The 20,789-nt window shown below is 41.6% G+C and overlaps 1 protein-coding gene across 3 annotated transcripts in view; it reads left to right on the top strand.

Annotated features, from left to right (window-relative positions):
- The first annotated feature begins 5,351 nt into the window (after nucleotides 1-5,351).
- Edrf1 (erythroid differentiation regulatory factor 1) overlaps nucleotides 5,352-20,789 on the top strand; it is a 37,035-nt gene continuing 21,597 nt past the window's right edge. The window contains exons 1-12 of one of the 3 annotated variants that reach the window (XM_032892405.1): nucleotides 5,352-5,583; nucleotides 6,543-6,751; nucleotides 8,125-8,191; nucleotides 8,765-8,890; nucleotides 11,033-11,157; nucleotides 11,387-11,543; nucleotides 13,919-14,020; nucleotides 14,268-14,389; nucleotides 15,037-15,148; nucleotides 19,527-19,674; nucleotides 19,750-19,858; nucleotides 20,291-20,402. In XM_032892405.1, the coding sequence (XP_032748296.1) occupies nucleotides 5,473-5,583; nucleotides 6,543-6,751; nucleotides 8,125-8,191; nucleotides 8,765-8,890; nucleotides 11,033-11,157; nucleotides 11,387-11,543; nucleotides 13,919-14,020; nucleotides 14,268-14,389; nucleotides 15,037-15,148; nucleotides 19,527-19,674; nucleotides 19,750-19,858; nucleotides 20,291-20,402 (1,500 nt within the window). In that variant the 5' untranslated portion in view covers nucleotides 5,352-5,472. Of the gene's footprint in view, nucleotides 5,584-6,542; nucleotides 6,752-7,860; nucleotides 8,192-8,764; nucleotides 8,891-11,032; nucleotides 11,158-11,386; nucleotides 11,544-13,918; nucleotides 14,021-14,267; nucleotides 14,390-15,036; nucleotides 15,149-19,526; nucleotides 19,675-19,749; nucleotides 19,859-20,290; nucleotides 20,403-20,789 lie in introns of those variants that run through there. The other 2 variants (XM_032892406.1, XM_032892404.1) reach the window with 2 other exon arrangements.

Raw genomic sequence — 20,789 nt, 5'->3', positions numbered from 1 at the left:
AAACAAAGCAAACAACAGGAGTGTTTGTCACTGACCAAAGACTTTCAGGACTAACAATCTGGGTCCCGGATACAGATGGCATGGACTAGTGAAACTCAAACACTGCATGGGCTATACTTACAGTACATGTTTGGTATACTCTCACTCTACAAGTGTTTTCCGTGTTCATCTGAAATTTAGCTTTGACTTACTCTATTATTGGTTGCTTAGCAACCAGCCCTCATAAGCAATAAGCACTGTTTTCATTGAATATGGAGTGTCATTGGCTGGTAAGCCACTGACCAAGGAAGGACACACATTTGCCATATTTCTTCTTTTTAGGATGTGTTGTTCTTCTTGCAACCTAGGAACTGCCTCTGGAGGTTGATGTCCTAAATTGTGGTTTATAGGCCAATGTGTTCTAGAATTAGCAATCTGACTAAAAATGTAGAGTTCTTGGGTTAACCCAGAGATATTGATTTCAAAACTGACAGTGGTTCGAGAGTCTGCTGTGTTAGCCAGCTATTATGAAACTAGAGTAAGCTGTGTAAGGAAACCCTAAGAAACAACAAAAAACAGTGAAACTCTACCGGCCTACAGTAGCAGTGTAACCTTTATAAAGACACCTGAGTAGTAGGTCTGAACACTTGCCCAACTTTGCTTCTAGTGAAGATGGCACGTCTTTCAACGATGCAATTCTGTTTGTCTTTCTGGACCATGCCACTCTCTTTAAAGGAGGAGCAGGTGGGTTCTGATCATCTCAAACCCAACTTCCAGCTTCGAGCACAGTCACGAGTCAGAAGCTCATGGCTTCCCATGTTCAGCAAGCAGAGAGTGAGGTTGGCTACCTGTAAGACCCCAGGTAAGCTGAGGCCCATGTTCTGAAACATTACCGAGTGTAAACAGTCTCAAAAGTCAGCATCCTCCACTAGAGAAGCTGCAGAGCAACCCCAAGTGCACTGAATTTCCCCATTAGGCCCAACAGCACCAACCACTCCCGCCCTCATGTAGTTCTCTTTCTATAAAGGTTTTATAGAGGATTCCTGATTCTATTTGAGAAAATATTGGACAAGCATGAGTCAATTCCTCCAATTACAAGAGCATCCTGCAGGCAGTGGGGGCGTCATGGCAACGGACCTTTGATTTGAAGGGATCGAGGATCTGTAGGGTTACTATGGATGGGTTTTGATGATGGAATGCTGATGAAGAGACTGAGAGAACCACAGAGAACCTCAAGGGCCTGGAGCCTCAGACGGAAGGAAGAAGGGCATAGGGAAAGTGGTCCTCAGAAGCCACCCTAGGCCGTCCTGAGGTTGGTGCGTAAGAGTAACAGTGAGGACTGAGGGTGACTATCCTGGGATAGCAGGTGAGGGTGAGTCTTGAAATAGCAGCAGGTGTCAGGATAAAAGGTTATCTCCCAAAATAAATGAATAAACTATCAGTCTTTAAAAAAAAACAATGAAAAGCTAAAACGTTTACTTCCAAAATAATTTAGTGTTGCCTTTTCTGTAAGACTTCTCTGGGGGACTGGATAAAGATGGCTCAGTGGTTAAGAGCACTGACTGTTCTTCACATGTTCTACACATGGTGGCTCACAACCATCTGTAATGGGATCTGATGCCCTCTTCTGTGCGTCTGAAGACAGCAACAGTATACTCAAATATATAAAACAATCTTTAAAAAGTGGGTAGCAAACTTATACTATCTAAACAGTGTCTCGTGTTCAGTGGGGGTCTGGAGAGATGGTCAGTGATAAGAGCACTTGCCTCTCTTAAGGTAGACTTAGGTTCAGTTCTCAGCACCCACGTGACTAACCACAGTCATTTGTAACTGCAGTTCCAGGAGATGTGACACCCACTTGTGTCCTCTCAGAACACCAGGCATGCACATAGTATGCATACATACATACATACATACATACATACATACATACATACATACACATAAAACATTAACACACATAAAAATAAATCTAAAAAAAGGAAACCTAGTGTTTAATGGGATAAATTTGAAGGTACATAGAATTGTTTTTTTTCCCCAAAACAATATAAAATTACCGAGTGTTACAAATAATTAAATACATTTTTTTAAAACTACTGGGTCTCACTGTGTGTATCTCTGGCCAACCAAGAAATCACTACATATCGGAGGCTGGTATTAAACTCAGAGGTCTGCCTGCCTCTGCTTCTAGAGTGCTGGGATTAAAAGTGTTACCACACCTGGCAACTAAATGAGTTTACTACTGGCTAGCATTTATTTCCCCAGGAGACTCCTGCATGCTGAGGGGAATTTTGCAAACTAAGAAGCTCTAGCTTACAAACTGTTTCAGCATGGTACAAACTGTGCTTCAATACTGACTTCAATAACTGACGGCACTGGCGCTATACTACATTGGGGCTACTTTATAAGACATTTTTAGCCTGGATTTTGAGTATTAAAATATTTTTGCGTGAACAACATTGCTTTTGTGTTCCAACATTTTGAAAGCATTTTTGAAACCCGACAGCACAAGTCAATTTTCCCTGCATTGCCTAGAGGCTTAAACAGCTCTGTCGGCAGGTGCAGAGACTGCTGTTGGTAAAACAGAGATGATCAGAGAGGACGGCAAGGGAGGCAGACACAAACATCTTCTTCTTGTGTGTGACAAATACAGAATAAGGCTGTACAAGCATAGGGGAGTAAAGGGTGTGTGTGTGTGTGTGTGTGTGTGTGTGTGTGTGTGTGTGTGTGTAAAGTGGGGGAGGGGTGTCAGAAGGACTTATTAGAGTGACCTGCGATGAATCTACAAGAAGAGCAGGAATAAGCTAGGTAACTCGAGAAAGGGTATTCTAAGCAGAAGAGCACCAATGGTGCGGTGCACACAGTAAGTCAGTCATCCATTCAACACGTGTGTTCTAAGTAAAGAGGCCATGAGGCACTGAGTCAGGAAACGCAAGAGCCCAAAGCTGACGCGACTGTCCGGGGATGCAAGGGTGACAAAGACCATCCCGAGGGGACATATGTCAGGCGAAGTCTGGCACAGTATGAAAAAGAGCATACATTCTTGTCTTAACGTTTGAATTATGGGAGGAGTGACCTGTTTCCTCACAACATTGGATTTCAATCACTTACATTAGAGGCAGTGATGATAACTTTTAAAAGCCTACAGCATGTGTTTGATTATGGGGGGAAAGCTCTTAGAGCTGGAGGAATGTATAAACTTTATGTAACCCAGATGTGCCTGGTTTCTCCAGGCCTCGGGGATCACTCTCCGCTCCCAGCTAAATTAGTCCCTGCCTGTGTGTGGCTTCCAGAAACCGAGCCCCTGACCAGGCCTCCCTCCCAAAGTCCTGGGAGGCCTGATTGCCTTGGTTGAGCCCTGGACTCCCATGAGCCCCTTGGTGTTGTCAGCCTCTTTTTCCGTATACCAAGTTCTCAGTTCTGCTTCATTCATTTCTGCCTTTTTGTAGGATATTAGTAACACATTTTCCTACTGAGCACCATTAAAAAGGGTCCAAATGTTAAACATCTCAAGAAAATATGTGCAATATTTGAGTCTTGAAGGAAAAACTCACTACTACCTCAGTAAATTCTTACTGATAGTTATATAATAAATGATAAAACCGTAAGATTATTAGACCTAACTTTTATTTGTAAAAGTGTTAATAAAATTAATTATAAAAGAAAGATAGGAAAACAAAACATTAAAGGCTAAATGTAGAACCATTTCTTTCTTACATAGATCCTGTGCATTTAGAGACACAAAAAGGACCAGAAATTTCCACTTCAGAAACAGAAGAGTTTTTAAATTGGGATCATATTACTTCTTAAAGATTTGACTATCATTTAACATAGTCATGTGCAATCTAGATTTTTAAAAATATTCTTGTAAAGTGAGTTAATGGATGTACAGGGTTTACTTTTAAGTACTCAAAGAAGTTTAATCTCTTTGTGTTAGTACATACGTTTTATTCAGATCTCTATATTATTATTGTGTAATTGCCTGTGTGTTCATGCCACAGGACATGTGATGGCCAGAGGCGAGCTTTCCAGAGTCAGTTTATTCTACAAAGGGTTCCGGGGATGACATGGACCTCAGGTCATCAGGTTTGTTTGACAGGAGCTTTTACCTGATGAGTGCTAGCCTCTAATGTGATAAACTACCAAAATGGCAAAAGAAATAAAAGACACAAACAAAAACTGGCTGTAAAATACAAAGTAGCTTTTTAAAAAAAAGTCACAAGACATGCTTTAAAATAAAATATCTGCAAAAATATACACCAAAAATTAATTCATAAAAATGTCTTGTTTTACTTTGAAACAATTTGCAGACCTCATCTGCTTTCTCCAAGGATTCCTAAAGTTGCACTTACTGGGTTTTCAGAGCCTAAGAAAAAATTATAACCTGGCAAAGGCCAAAACACTTAAGACTAAAAACGTAATACCTCAGGGCTGGAGAGGTGGTTCAGCAATTAGAAGCTCTCTCTGCTCTTGCAGAGGACCCCCAGTTTAGAGCTCAGCACCCGCAGCCCACAGTTCCCAACTGCCTGCAAGTCCAGTTCCACGGGATCTGACGCCCTCTTCTGGCTTCTGCGGGCACTGCATGCACATACGCTGTCAAAACGCTCAAACATAAAAATTTCCTCCCAAACTTAATATCCGTCATAAAACAAAACCCTTTACCTCAAAAATATGTTTTTATGAGGAATGTGGCACACTCGGTCTGTTATTAGGTGCAGAGTGGAAATGTAGCTCCGAGTGCTTGCCTAGCCTACACGAAGCCCCGGGTTCCATCCTCAGGCAGGCATAAACCCAGACATTCGGGAGCGGGAGGCAGATACGAAGTACAAGGTCACTCTCCGCCACACAGCGAGTTCGAGGCCAGCTAGGGCTGCATAGGGCGCTGCCTAGAAAGTTATTAAATAGACTGATGACTTTTCTCTCCTTGCTGTTCAGAGCACTGGAGCGGCTTCAGGGAGAAACGCCAGCTCTTGGCCCTCCAGACCCATGGATCCGAAGGTGCTAAGACCCACAGAGGGTCCCCGCGCGTGTGGAACTCGGAGAAGCCCCGAGAGCGACCGCCTGTGAGAGCCTTGACGCCACTGGCTTTGATTACGCGACTACGGGAGACCGCACCTCCCCACCCCAACCACCCCGACTTTGACTCAAGTCCTAATAACTGTTTGCCAACAAAGACCGGCCACGAGCGAGAGGGAGGAGCCCGGGAGTCGTGTATCGCGAGAAGTGGCTGCCCCATTGGTGTGACAGGCGCCGGCGTGCGGCAGCTCCAGCCCGGACCGCGAAGGAGGAGCTACAGCCGGAGGACGGGCTGGACCTTTGGGTAAATCTCGCGAGATTTGATCGCGTTACCTAGATCCCTTCCCGTCAGCCGCCGGAAGTGCGAGGCGCAGAGCGTCCGAGTCTCTCGCTCTGAGGTTCTCCTGCGACTCTGGGCCCGCGTTCCTGTCGCCGACTCCAGGTCTCGCGCGTCTGGTCGCCTCCCCAGGGTCGGAAATGATGGGGGACCCCAAGGAAGCAGGAGCCGAGGCTTCTCCATCAGGGGCGGCCGCCCGAGGAGGGCTCAGCCTCCTATCCCAGACGGAATCCGAGGAGCCTTCTGCACAGGTGAGAGTCATCGGCGGAGCGCGACCGGCAGGGATTTCGGGGTTTGCGAGCCTAGGAGGGACATCGCGTAGCTTCTGGAACTTTCCTCCACGCCTCCTTGGCACCTCTAGTACAGACGGTATCACCAGGCGTGCCTGTCGTCGGGTGTACAGGTGTTTGATTGCAGTGCACAACACACCTGACATCCCACTTGGGGCTAATTGAGGGGCTATAGAATGTGCCACAGCCCTCCGAAGGCAGAGGAAAGAGGGACAGTGCCGGGGGTGCCCTCTCCGAAACCTTGACTGACCTGATTCCTAAAAGGCACAGTGTGTTTGCAAAGCCTAAAAGGATTCTCGAAGAAGATTCGAATACTGAGTCCCGACTTTGAGCATGCTCGAGAGTATGTAGTGTAGGCTATGGAGCCGATTTAGAATGTGTTAGGGTGAGCTTACAGACCAGTCGCTGTATGTTTGATAAAATAAACACGAGCCAATCTCTTCCTACAAATGACTTTGTAATTTTGTAATTGACTTACGCTACATTAAAATATTCCATTAGAACCGTACAGAAGTCTTGCTCGGTTTGCATGCAGTTAACAGGGCACAATTAAGCACACTTGGTTTCTGATTCTACATTTTATATGACTGATCATACTGGGTTGAGTCATGGCTGATGTGGAACTGGTTATGCAGACCAGTCAAGCTGGCCTTAGACCTTGCACTGTCCCTTGTCTGTCTGCCTCCACGGTGCTGGAAGCAGGTGTTTGCAACTACTGTGGTCAGACTTTTAAAAAGCAGGTTGATTGATCCTTTTCATTTTTAAGTTGCAAGAACTATAGCTAGGTGAGCATAATTTAAGCTTGTTTACGAAGTGTGAGAGCTGACGGGCAGCGGAGGCTCCTTGCAAATCCTGATTTGGTGGGTTCTTGCTTCATTCCTGGCAGTGTTCATTACAGCTTCCTTCCTTACGTTAATTAGGGGTCAGCTTTATTTCTTGGAGGCAATGAAGTGAAAAGCCGAGCTGTGGTGAAATACTCTTCTGCCCCTCCTCGAACAGCATTTGCACGTCTCGAAGAAAAAACAGACTTGAAACTCCCACCTGCCAACTGGTTACGAGAGAGTGCCAAACTAGGGCCAGCAGGAACTACCATTCTTGGCAATAGTAAGAAAAGCAAGCCGTTTTCGAGGTAAATTTTAATCACTATAGAGTTTCTTTCCCTCCCTCTCAACCCCTGCTTGAAGCTCTTAAAACTGCTTTGCAGTTCAGTTTGAGATGCGCATTAACTTGCTCAGATATTTGTAATAAGAGAATATGGTTGTCATTAAGTCTGTGGCACAGTAAGATACCAGAGTTACATGCTTTCTTCACATCTTCAACATGTCACTAGAACATGTGTACGTGCTAATCAGCTGTTTTGGCCTTTGCTGTATGCTTTGATATATGCAAATAGGGTGGCATGTGAGGAGCAAGACTTAAGCCACTACTTTGGGGTGTTTATTAAATGATGATGGAGTATTTTAACAAGTTTGACATTTAAAACCCCACATGCTAGGTAACCTACACCCTTGACCCACACTGGAAATTGTATTGGTGGTTTTTAAAGTTCAGAGTATTTGAGAGTCTTATACTGTGTCCGTGTTCTTGTAGGCCATTGACTTTTTTTCCTCTTTCCCTGAATGAGACTTCAAACATTTTCATATAACTTACATAGAAAGAGCCACAAATACATTAATACCCTGTGAGCTAGTAGTTTAGAGATAATCCTGATGCCACAAAAAGTAATATCTGTTTACAAGTTGTTTGTAACATTTTTGATACTGTGAAAAGTCTGAAAATGACCATATAATTCTTCTGTTTTAAAAATGGCTTAATTACATTAAATGTGGTGAGTTGGTTTCAGTAGTTATGTTGACTATATAAATAACCGTGCTAGATTGTTTTCCTCCTGTATTTTTCACAACTTTTAAGATAGACACTATTAACTGTTTGCACATGAGGAATCAAGGTTAACCTAGTTACCCAGAGCAAATAGAAAATCATACAAACCTATGTGCCACCTACTGATGGGGAAATGGTGACATCAGTTGTTTTTCAAGATTATAGATTGCATGGAGGAACCTCACGGTGACTTGAAATGAGTTAGGTGCTTCCTTCCCAGTTTTTCATCTTCTCTTTATAGCTGAGTTGATTTTAGATATAATTTTATTATTGATGTTATATCTTTATATGTTTATATATATTTATGTGTATGTCTATGTTAATTATATCTTTTCTCATTTTGTTTTTCTTATGTAAAAATAAAAGCTTGAACTCTTTTACATCAGAGAGGTTAAGGGTTTACACTAATCCTTTTCACAGTTCTTACTGTTTCACAAAGTTGAAGATGCATTTTTAAGATGAGCCTTATTTTATGTGCACCTAAGAAGGAATGAGAAGTAGGCAGCCAGATGGCAATATGCATCTTGATTTCCAAGTGGGAGATGTAGCCATGCATGTCCTAAAAGCAGTGTAACTTTATACTCTGCTCACCTTTCCACCTGTGGCCTCTTCCTTCCATAGTTTTGGCATGGCATATGACTTCATCGACTCGGTGGGAAATGATGTGGACGTCGTCTCTGACTCGGAAGTGAGTGTTATTCAGTGTGACTTTGGGGATATGCAGTGCTGGGCTGCGGCAAGTGGGGAGGGGTGTTAAACCATGTTTTGTTTTACAGTCCTAGTATCAGCAGTGCAATAAGGTGAAGTTCTGTGATTATTTAACGCCTATGTTTGTTTTAAAAATACTTTTTATCTCCTTTAAGAGGAGAGCACAATTCCAAAACAGTGGGAATGATAAAAAAATATGAATACTGTTGGTTGTATTTTAACAGTAATAATTGAAACATAATATGTTAGGAGTTATTCTGTGTATATTACCAATTGAGAATTAAAAATTATATTGTAGTAGCTATTGATCCTTGACGAGTACAACCGTGCCTTCATTCCTATAAAAAGGAGTCCTAGTGTAAAATTGTTGGGCTGCACTTACATTGACAGTATAACTCAGAGTTTAAAGCTGTCTTCCATAAGATTATTCTTATGAAAAGTCTAGTTTATGTAACCTTAAAGAAATAAGACTTATTAAGCCTCAAATTGAGTGAAGTTAAAATCTGTAGAATTCTGGGTTATACTAATGGGGCCTTTCTAAATTTTTTTTAAGAACATAAAAAAGCTCCTGAAGATTCCCTACAGCAAGTCTCATGTAAGCATGGCTGTCCACCGCATAGGAAGGACCCTCTTATTAGATGAACTGGATATTCAAGAACTCTTTATGAGGTCATCTCAGGTAATTAATTTGTGCAAAAATCATTTACAAAAGCACTTTTCTTACCACTTAAGGAGCTATGAAAGTATGATTTTGTTTTAAGAAAATGCCAAAGTAGGGCTAAGAGCACTTGCTGGACAAGCATTGGGACGACCTGAGTATAAAAAGCAGAGTATAGTCTAGTCATGCAGGCCTATAACCCCATTACTGTGGGAAGCTGGAGATAGGATTGTTGGTGCATGCTAGCTTAGCAGGAACTGGGTGGAGAATGGCAAAAAACAAAACCCAACAGACCTGCATGCCTGGGCATCAAATACACATGCACACCTACATATTCATATTTACACTTAAATGCCAAATTGGAATTGTAGCTGAGTACTTCAGCAATAAAGAAATGAAGTGTTTCATCAAAGATTTAAAATTGTGAAAAGCTTTATTAAAGAAAAAACATCTGGTCATGGTTGGTGGTGTGTAACCAACCTCAGAGACAGAAGCAAGTGTGAATCTCTGAGTTCAAGGCCAGCCTGGTATATGTAGAGAGTTCCAGGATAGCTGGGACTATATAGAGAGAGAGGCCACATTTTTTTTTTTTTTTTTAAGAAAGAGAGAAGAACAGTTTTAGGTGAATAATGTCTATATCTGAACCACATGCATGCCTAGTACCCATGGAGGCCAGAAGAGGGTGTTGGAGCCCAAAGATATTTGTGAGCCTGCACATAGGTACAGGGAACTAAACCCAGGTCCTCTGGAAGATCAGTCAGTGCTCTGAACAACTGAGCTATCTCTCCAGTGCCCCCACCACCACCACCTTTTTCTATTGATTTTTAAAACCAGGATTCTGTCTTATAAGAAAAGGATGCAGTCATTTTTTTTTTTTTAAAAAAGGTTGTTAAATCTGTGAAATTAAAGGAACTAATTGGATTTTTGAAAAATCTTTTACAGACATATTCTGGAAACACGGCTTGCCAAAATGTAAACAGTGTTAACGAGCTATTCCTATGAGTATAACTGATTACATTAGTAGATTTCTAGCTTCTCGAGCTGTTTAGTCAACAGATGTTTTCCTCCAGGTGGTAAGGACAGTTTTGACTTCTCTAGGCCTTCCTAATGTTTACACTTACCTCCATGGCTGCCAACAAGTAGTTGATGGTCCTGCCTGTCTATACAACCTTTTAAAAAATACTCCTACACAGGGTTGTTTTTGTTTGAACCTAGGACTTCATGCATGATAGACAAGCGTTCTGCCACTGAGCTATACCTACAAACACCTCTCTCCCCAGACAGGGTTTTACTAATTGCCCAGGCTGGCCTCCAACTCACTTTGTAGTTCACCCAGGTCTTAAACTTGTAATTCACCTGCTTCAGCCTCCAGGTAGTTGGTATGATAGACTTGCCCACCAGTCCTAACTTCTCCAATGGCTTGATAACGGAAATAAGGTACAGGAGATTAAATTCATAATAAAGATAGTTTTTCCTTAGAAAACAACGGTGTATTGTGTGTGTTCATGCACTTTGGCAGATCTTGGGGTATGACAATAAACAAGTCACGGCCCTTGCTCCTTAGTTCAGTTTGATTGTTGAGACCTACATAGATACTTTGAATAAAGTGCAAAAGTAGGGCCTACCTCAATCAGCTAGGAAGGTACTATAGGAAAGGCCTGGCTTAGAAGAGAAAGGTAGGAGCTTCTTAGAAGAGGTATGAATTGGGTGCAAAAAGATGAAAGTGTTCTATAGGTGCACGCTTATGAAACAGTCTGTAAAAATTAAAGAATATCCCCTTTTAGATGAGAGCATTGGATGAGTAAGAATTGGTATCATATCACAGTGATGAAACAGCAAGGAGAACAACATGAGGGACGTGAGGGTTATTCTGCTGTAGGTTCAGAAGTTCTACCCTATCAGCACAACTGCTTCGACCTGCTAGGGTGAGATTCCGCTTCACTCATGACCAAAAAGCAAAGACACTAAGAAGGGACCAGGAACCCATTGTACCCTCAAGGGCACACCTCCAGTGACTTAACGTCCTTCCATTAAGCTCTACCTCCTAGAGGTTCCTCCATATCCTAACAAACACCATTGGCTGTGGGCTGAGCCTTCAACATACTGTGTTCGATACTCATTACATGTCTGCATATTTGTTCGGTAATGTCTCATGTTATTCAGACTGGTGATTGGACATGGTTGAAAGAGTTCTATCAAAGACTGATTGATCAGAAGTGGCAGAGGAAAAAGAAAAGCAAGGAGCACTGGTATCAGAAGGCTATTCTTTCCAAGTTCTTGTACTACAGGTATTTGACTACTGTTTATTTTAATATTAAGAAAAATCAGATTCTGTCCTAAAATTTACAAACAACTTGAATAGGGTAAAATTAGCAATTCAAGTTTTCCTTTCTTAGCACTTATTTTATTTTGTTTCTTGTAGTCAAGATGTATGCTTGGTTACAGAATCTAGTTTATACAAATGAGTAGACTGTAATATAAATGTGATCACTTTTCCCTCTGTTTCTGATTGACCAGCATCAACGGTGATGGAGCTGCTCAGCCTGTCCCGTCTCCTGCAGAACAACAAGAGTCAGCTAGTTCTGATCAGACACATGAGTCTGAAGGGGCTTCCTGGCCTGCTCCCTTTGAAATGCCGTCGTCAGTTTCTGAAGATCCCAGTGCTTCCAGTCAGGTTTGTTAGTCCTTGGATATAGATTCTGTGAACTAACTCAGGAAAACAGAACCATATTTAAAAACGGATGATGAAGAAGAGTGAGGAGTATTTTTTCCTCAGCCTCATCTCAAAATTAGAGGAAAAAAAAAAAAAGTGCATTTAGTTTTCCAGAGTAGAATTTCCAGGAGTTAACATGGTCATTTTTTTTATTAAATAACACAAAATATTTTAAAGTCAGTCAACTGATTTTTTTTTCTCTTTAAATTGAGTACTGTAACAGTAGAGAGTGTTTTTAACTCTAGATGTGTACTAAGTACCTGTCATACCAAGTTGAGGTGATAGTTATGCCTATAGTTTAGATTGTTCATTCTAAAATGGATGGTGTTCCCCTGGAAAATAGAATTGGCCCCACATTAACACTATATGAAGATTTAAAATCTGTTTTATATGTATGGGTGTTTTGCCTGTATGCACAGATCTGTGCACCACACGCATGCCTGGTTTGATAGATCCCCTGAAACTAGAGTTCCAGGCAGTTGTGAGCTGCCATGAGGGGTGCTGGGAATTGAACCTAGGTCCTCTAGAGTAGCAGCATGTGTTCCTGACTGCTCAGCCATCTCTCCAGCCCATGTGAAGAAAGGATAGACTATTGTCTTATTTATCTCATCCTCTTGGCTTCTTATTTACATTATTGGTTTTTGAGATTTTAATTTATTTTTATCTTATGTATATGAGTGTTTGCCTGCATTTTTGAATAGTACCGTGTGCATGTCTGATGCCTACAGAGGCCACAAAAGTGTATTGGATTCCCTGGAGTTACCTGACAGTTGGGACCTGCCATGTTCCCACTGGGAATTGAACCAGGGTTCTGTGGAAGAGAGCCAGTGTTCTTAGCTATCTCTTCAGCCCCTAGTTACTTGTTTTTAACTTACTGTGTCTTCCATAGGATGAAATAATACTGTAGATGCTAATTTGTGGCATTTTTATTTTTAGGAAAATACACTAATATAAGCCCAAAGAAATAAAGCTTTTAGCTTGGTAAATTGTTTTTTTGTTTTTTTGTTTTTTTTTTTGTCTTGCTGTGTATTTTCATGTACTGAACATGATTCAGCCAGATTGGTTCAGTCTTTACACATTATAATAGACTTGTAAAAATTAACACATTTAACTTGCTTTTATAAAAAAAATGATTAACTTGGTTTTAATTTTAGAGAAGACATTCCATAAAAGTACATAAATGAATTTGAGGTGTTTGGGTTTATTTTTTTCCCCAAGGATTTCTCTTGGAAGGAGGGAGGTGCTTAATGTGCAAGTCACTTAGTGGTTAGAGGAAGGAGTAGAGGGTACCATTCTGTTTTCATTACTTTATGTGTTTTATTGCATGTAGCTGTCTGTAACAGGATTTTTTAAAACTCACGTTACAGTGGCTGGAGGGTCTGCGTTCCATAACAGCACGCACATTGGGCAGCTGTTTCAACTCCAGCTCCAGGGGAGCCTTTATCTTCCTCTAAGTCAGTAGACTAAGATAGTTTCATGAAGGCATGTACGTGCACACATCCCAAGGCCAGAGGCAGAGCATTGATAGTAAAATGTCTCCTGGTGACAGCTGCCTGATGGCTGCAAAACTGCATGATATACTGTGTTTACCCAAAATGTGGGTATTTTTCTAAATGTATTCCAGACTCTGAGATACATTTAGAAAACAAAAGGATAGGGTACAAAGAGAGGCCCTGTCTCAAAAAAAAGAAGGAGTTTTAATATTAAAAGATGGGAGGACATTGGATTATACAGAGAAGGAGGTAGATTTTTTTTTTAATTTAATTTAATTCCATTTAAAAGATTTGGATTTTGGGTTGTTTGGTTTTGTTTGGTTGGTTTTTAGGACAGTGGTGGGGGGAATGATGTTCGATAGACATTAATCTTTAAAAGCAGGTGTATGGCGGGCAGCAGGTTTTCACACTAATTGGAAAGTTTTCTCTGGGTCTCTAGGGTTTAGGATTCTGTGGAGTTCATACAGGCCATGCTCAGCTGCAGACTGGAAGTGAAGGTCGTTTTAAACTGGTGGAGGTACTAGGTATTTCAGTTCAGTAGAGATGTGCTGGCTTCCAGAGAGTGATAATCAAACTTACAAAACCAAGAAAAGTGGATTCTTTGAAAGATCTTTAAATCCACCTCATTTAAGATATAAATATGATTGGTTTGAAGCAGCTGTGGGAGATCATAGGTAAAGCAAGCTATACCCCATGAGTTATGAGCACCATGCATTGTACTGGCTAATTAATACAGGTAGATTGGGGTGTGTGTGCTTGTGTGTGGGTGATAACTCTGTAAGCATAGGTCAATTGTAAGCCGTGTTGGCAGCACAGTCACTCCTTATCTTGCACTTTCCACAGGGCAGAGAGCCTCTTGAGCCCTCATGCATAGTGGGGCATGTGGCCTCAGCACCCAAAGAGCAAAACCTTACTACTTTGTTCAATGACGGGGAGAACAGTCAGGTATGCTTTCCATGTGCCCATCTGAGACAACTGGCCCTGACCACTTCCTCATTGGAAAACTAGTCTCAGTTGGAACTGATAGGGGATATTTCCACTAGGCTTCAAAATTGCTTTGTAAACATCTCTCTGTCTTACAGCTCTTGGGAATTGACCTTGTCTCTGCTTCTTCTTTCCTGGTGTTTCTTTGGATCATGGGGGAAAATTGTCCATCTGCTGTTATTATAATCTTTCCTGTTTTAAATTAAAGGGTCTTAAAAATGATTTTGTCCGGAATATTCTGTGGACTTTTGAAGATATCCATATGCTAGTTGGTTCTAACATGCCTATATTTGGTGGAGGCAGATATCCAGCAGTTAGCCTACGTCTCAGGTAAACCACCTTAAAGTGCAATGTCTCATTAGCTCTTCTCTGACTGTTGGTTTCTCCTCTTTCCCTATTTTCTTCTCCTTCCTCCTGCCAAAGAGAATAGCCACAGAAAGAGAGAAAACAGATGCTGATAGCCCAGTAAACAGGTGTCCATTCTGATCCCTGATTAAAAGACTAGACCATATGTCTGTGGAACTGGCCTTGTCTTATGGTTGAGGCTACAACTACTGAAAATAGAAGAGTTTATTTAATTGCTTGAGGTAGTTGACCAGCTTCCCCTTATGCAATTGTGAACATTTTCTTAATGCTCCATGCTTGTGAACCAATGTCAGTTGTGACTTGGGCATTATCATTTATATGGTCAGTGTTTCCTTAGGATGCAAGGAGCTCACAATCGCATCATCATACCGTAATCTTCCATTTGTACTGAGAACTTAGCAATGCCTGTTAGAAATGCAAAGTTTTTGAGAAGATTCTAGACATAACACAACTGTTGAGCTATGTGTCTGGGTCTTCATATTAGAAAACATCTATGGCAGTCTCTGTCTAGAGAGAAAAGACTAGGATATTTAAATGGGAAAATACCTCCAAGATGACTCATTATGGGACATTTATTTAACCAAATAACACTAGAAATGTATATTTTTCAGGGATAACAACAAACCAATTAATGTGTTGACTGGAATTGACTATTGGTTGGACAACTTGATATGCAATGTACCAGAACTTGTGATGTGCTTCCATGTAAATGGGATTGTACAGGTAAGACACAGGGTGACGGTTCTAATTTTTCAAATGTAGAATGGTGCAGAGAGAATTTCACATTTTTAAGGCTTGTGTCTTTGGCCCTGAGATAGATATGAATGAACTGAAATTTTAGTGTTTTTATGGTTAAGTTGGTTAAATCAAATTTTAGATTTTCAGGAGTCTTATTATAAGTAATTTTTTTGAGAAGGTCATAAATAGAGCCTGAAGCCTATAATGTTAATATCAAGCACCTATGGTGATTAATTCAAAATAAGTGCACAGCGGACACTTATTGTTTTTCAAAAAGCTACTCCATCTATACAAAGCTTTAAGAAAAATGCCACAGCAATAATTGCATCTGGCAAGATCGTGCTTTCCATCACCAAGTCTATTCCAGGGCTAAATGTCAGAATCACCTAAGGATTTTTAAACAACTGTATATTTGAATACCAGTGTTCTAGGACCAGGGAACCAACTTTAAAACTTCAAGAAGTTTTACACAATTCTAATTTTCAGCATTGCTTGAGAACCACTTATACTGTGACCCTAAGAGGTAGCTGTAGTGAGGTTTTCACAGCAGGCAGAGGGCAGAAAGGGAAAAGATTAATAATGGGCATGGAGGAAGAGCAGGGGGAGTCCCAGCTCTAAGACAGTGATACAGTTCACTGAGATGAGGCATTGATTCGTTTCAGAATGATGCAATCATAAAAAATGTCTACTGAGTATTCTTTAGATGCAGTAGCTAGGTAGATTCTGTGTGTGATGGTTTGAATATGCTTGGCCCAGGGAGTGGCACTGTTAGGAGTGTGGCTCTGTTGGAGTAATCGTGGTACTGAGGGTGTGGGCTTAAGACCCTTATCCTAGCTTCCTGGAAGTCAGTATTCTGCTAGCAAACTTCAGATGAAGATGTAAAACTCTCAGCTCCTCTCGCACTATGCCTGCCTACATTCTGCCATGTTCCTGCCTTGATGATAATGGACTCAACCTCTGACCCTGTAAGCCAACCCCAATTAAATGTTCTTAGAAGAGTTGCCTTGGGGAGGCTGGAGAGATGGCTCAGCGGTTAAGAGCACTGTCTGCTCTTCCAGAGGTCCTGAGTTCAATTCCCAGCAACCACATGGTGGCTCACAACCATCTGTAACGGGATCTGATGCCTTCTTCTGGTGTGTCTGAAGACAGCAATAGTGTGCTCCTATAAGTAGAACAAATAAATCTTAAAGAGAGAGAGAGTGTGTGTGTGTGTGTGTGTGTGTGTGTGTGTGTGTGTGTGTGTGTGTGTGTGTGTGTGTGTGTGTGTGTGTGAGTTGCCTTGGTCATGGTGTCTGTTCACAGCAGTAAAACCGTAAGACAGAAGTTGGTATCAGGGACTGGGATATTGCTGTGCTAGGCCTGACCTTGCTTTTGTTTGGAAGAATGTGGATTTTGGGACTTTGGATTTGGAATGCAGTGGAATGCTTTCAGTGGAGTTAGTGGGCCATCCTAGTAGGAATAAGGGAGACTTTGTTTCTGAGGGTGATTTAAGCCTGACTCTAGAGGTTTCAGAGATGGCTTCTCAGCCTTTTGTCTAAGATCAAATGTAGAGGTTTCAGAGAAGAATTTTAGCATGTGGTTGAGAGACTGTTTCTGTGATATTTTGGTGAAGATTGTGGCTGCTTTTTGCCCTTGTCTAAAGAGTCTGCCTGAGGTGAAGAGACTCAGATTAATTGCATTGACAAAGGAACTCTCAGAAACACCCAGCATAGACTTTGTTCTCTGGTAAAGTCTCCTGATGAGCATTTTGAACAAGCGTACCAAGCTTAGAAAAAATATAAAATATGTGGTTTAACTATTAAAGGGGCACCAGGAAGTAGAATGGACTGAATCCTGTGTTATAGGAGATAGCATATTAAGGGAGTAGGGCTTTGGGGCAAGATCCTACCCAGCTAAATTTAGATCCAGGCATGGTGGTATATGCCTTTAATCCCAGCATTACAGGAGACAGAGCCAGGCAGATCTCTTGAGTTCATAGTCAGTCTACAGAGCAAGTTCCAGGAAAGCCAAGCTTAATCAGAAATGAAGTTGGAAAACAAAATGCTGGTAATAGAATAAGGGGGGACCTTGCCTCAGCCCCCAAAAGCAGCAGAACCTGGCAGCTTCAGCCATGGGGCTCTGGCTTTAGAGTGAAAAATAAAGGGACTACTGGGACAATTGATGATTGTTAACTGGAGTTACCAGATTAGTGGCGATTAAGAAAAAACCAGCATCACTGAGGTGAAATCTTCTGGAAAGTTTTGTGAGCACAAAGAAGCTGTGTTCCAGAGAGAGCCAAGGTTGTAACTCATGCCGCAGCTATACTAGGTAATGTGTAAGAGTCACCCAGGTGGCACTGGGCTTGAAGGCAGGAAGGCGTCTTGAAGAACAGCTGAGGTTTGACACTGAGAGGTCATGGAAGGCCATTGGAGAAGGTACAGTCCCAGTTGTAGTTTATGGCTCACGACTGAAGGAGTTATGCAAAGGATTTGAGGCTTAGCACCATGAAGAGAGCCTATGAGAGGCTATTTGCAGCAGAAGACCCAAGTGTATTGGGGATGCCAGTACCATGGGGTGATCACCAAGAACAGCAGAGGCAATGGAGTGGATCAACCTGAGCTTAGAGTGCTACAGAGGGCAGAGCTGGAGAAGTGACACCAGCCTTTTGAAGGAGACCAGAAGATCGTATGTAGATCCCAGGCACTGGAACAAGAAGCTGTAACCTTGAAGTTGCCTTGAAGGCTCCAAAATGTTCCAGACACCAGAGCTGTGAGATATTTGTTGAAAAAAAGCTGCTAACAGGGAGTGGAACCAGCCCAGGAGAAAGAATTTTATTGCAGTTAACAAAGATGAAAAAGGAGTTGGAGATCTGAAGACAGTTTATGGAGATGCAGAGTTTAGAGTTTGCTTAGCTGGTTTCCTGTCTTGCTTTGGATGAATCTCGGAAGAGACACTGAACTTTGGACTTTTAACATTGTTGAGACCGCTATAGACTATGGGGACATCTGAAGTTGGACTAAATGCATTTTGCATTATGCTATGTTTAGGTATGGCCCCCATAGACTCATATGCTTGAACAAACCTGTGGGGACCAGGGAGTGGAATATGATGGTTTGTATATACTTGGATTAGGGAGTGGCACTATTAGGAGATGTGGCTTTGTTGAAATAGGTGTGTCACTGTGAGGATGGGCTTTAATACCCTACACCTGGCTGCCTGGAAGTCTGCTAGCGGACTTCAGATGAAGATGTAGAATTCTTAGCTCCTCCTGCACCATGCCTGCCTGGATTCTGCCATGTTCCTGCCTTGATGATAATGGACTGAACTCTGAACCTGTAAGCCAGCCCCAGTTAAATGTTGTTCTTATAAGAGTTGTCTTGGTCATGGTGTTTGTTCACAGCGGTAAAACCATAACTAAGATACTGGGGCTGGAGAAAAAGTTGGCATTTGATCTGGATAGGTGCTGATATGTTTCCTTACCAAAGACTCTATTATATAAAGTCACATGTTGTGGCGTTCCCACACAGAAGTGAAATTGAAGAGCATAGCACAGTGTGAGATGCTGGAGAAGGAGATAACCATATTGAGGACTACAGTGTGGAAGGATGAGATATTAGGAATGATGTTTGATGTTAGGAATGTCTAGTCTTAAATCAGAAAACATTGTAAGAGCTGTTTAGGGCAGTTTGCACAGAACACAAACTGGAAAAATATGGAAGTACCTTAAAGGTAGTAATAGTTGGCTGGGTTTTAGCAGAGTACTTGCTTAAGGCTCTTAACATTATCCCCAGCAATACAAAAAAAAAAAAAAAAAAAAAAAAACAAAAAATACACACACACACACAAAATCAATAGTAGGATCCATACAACTTTTCTTCTTCTTGCCATTTCTATCCACTGTGCTCCATTCCTGAATAGAAAAATTCTGCAGGTCAAGGGAAAACATCTGGAGTGACACATGTATCTGGAGAAAGAAAGAGGCCAGAAATAATGTGTGTGTGTGTGTGTGTGTGTGTGTGTGTGTGTGTGTGTGTGTGTGTGTGTGTGTGTGTGTGTGTGTGTGTTTTTAAGCTTGATGGGTAAAGTCCATCTTCATTTATCTTCCTAGTTGGAAACATCAGGTGAGAAGAGTGGTCTGTCCATGCTCTGGTAGGAACAGTGCATCTTTCCTGCGGTCACTCCTAGAAAATGACACTAGTGATCTCCTTTATTTGCAAGGGAAGGCCCTCAGCTCCCTTTGCCATTTCAAACAGGAAAAGGTTGAAAAACACTGGCTTAAACTACATGCTGCATACATCTGTACTTAGGGCTTACCTGTTTAGTTTGTATAGTAAGTTGCTGCTGCCTCAGTGTCTCCTGAACTGCATTCGTTTGTGCTTTACAGAAATATGAGATGATAAAGACAGAAGAAATCCCCAATTTGGAAAACTCTAATTTTTCTACTAAAGTTATAAAAGACATTGCACAGAATATTTTATCATTTCTTAAATCTAATTGTACCAAAGAAGGGCATACCTACTGGCTCTTTAAAGGTAAGCTAATGTTTGAATGTACAGTAGTGGTTTGGGTGAGGGCTGTAGCATGAGGTAGATTGTTTCTCTTTTCAGCAAGCGGCAGTGATATTGTGAAGCTCTATGACCTCACGACTCTGTGTGAAGAAACTGAAGACAAGTACCAGAATCCATTCACAATGCCAGTGGCTATCCTCTTATACAAGTGAGTCCTCACAGAACTCAGATGTCAGTACAATGTGGTGACACTTGGGAAGCTGAGGGAGAAGTATCACCAGTTTCAGGCCCACCCAGGCCATGTAGCCAGACCCTGTCTAAAAACAAAAGTTTTAAGATAAGGAAATAGTTTCACTATCTAAGCTAAAACTTTGAAATACTTTTTATGTTTATGTAGTTGGAGAATATATCTTAGGGCGGGGCTGACTTGGGGTTGGAGTGTGGTGGGCACAGAAATGCACACTTTTATATTAATAATGTTCAGCTTTGCTGTGTAAGCCCTTTGATAGTGGCTGATTGAGGAGCAGCACTGGGTGCTTCTTTGTGTCAGTTATTCCATTTGAAGGATACAGGATGAGCCTCCATTGTATCCTGCAGGAGAAGCTAAGTGGGTAGTGAAACTAACATGCTTTTGTTTCAGGGTGGCTTGTAACATGATGATGAAGAAAAATCAAAACAAGAAGCACTATGGAACTATTAGAACATTACTTCTCAACTGTGTTAAGTTGTTGGACAAAAGCAGACATCCTCAAGTAAGATTGCCATGTCTGATGAGTAAGCCAGTCCTGGAATACTGATAGAACATCATTTCAGTGGAACCTGGTCAGATCCTTTCTCCATACTGTGTCCCTCTGACTAATTATAGCTGAGGACAACTCTGTTCAGTGACAAGCACTCATGTAATCCTAGCAGAGTTGCGTTTTTCCTTTGCTTTATCACAACTAGAAAGTCTTTTAAATGACTTAGTACAGAAATGAGATTTATTAGGAAGGCTCAAGTTCCATTCTTAGATTTCCCCTCTAGCCATAGGTTTTATAGTAACTGTTAGTTGCCTATTAAAGATTAACAGTCGCAGTTTATAAAGAGACACTCACTTGGGATGAGCTGGAATTTGCTAGTCTTCTACTTAGGACACTTTA

This window comes from Rattus rattus, chromosome 2 (assembly GCF_011064425.1).
Source record: "Rattus rattus isolate New Zealand chromosome 2, Rrattus_CSIRO_v1, whole genome shotgun sequence".
Lineage (NCBI taxonomy): Eukaryota > Metazoa > Chordata > Mammalia > Rodentia > Muridae > Rattus > Rattus rattus.
The sequence above is the reverse complement of the archived record's forward strand: the minus strand, read 5'-3'. Positions and strand labels throughout refer to the sequence as shown.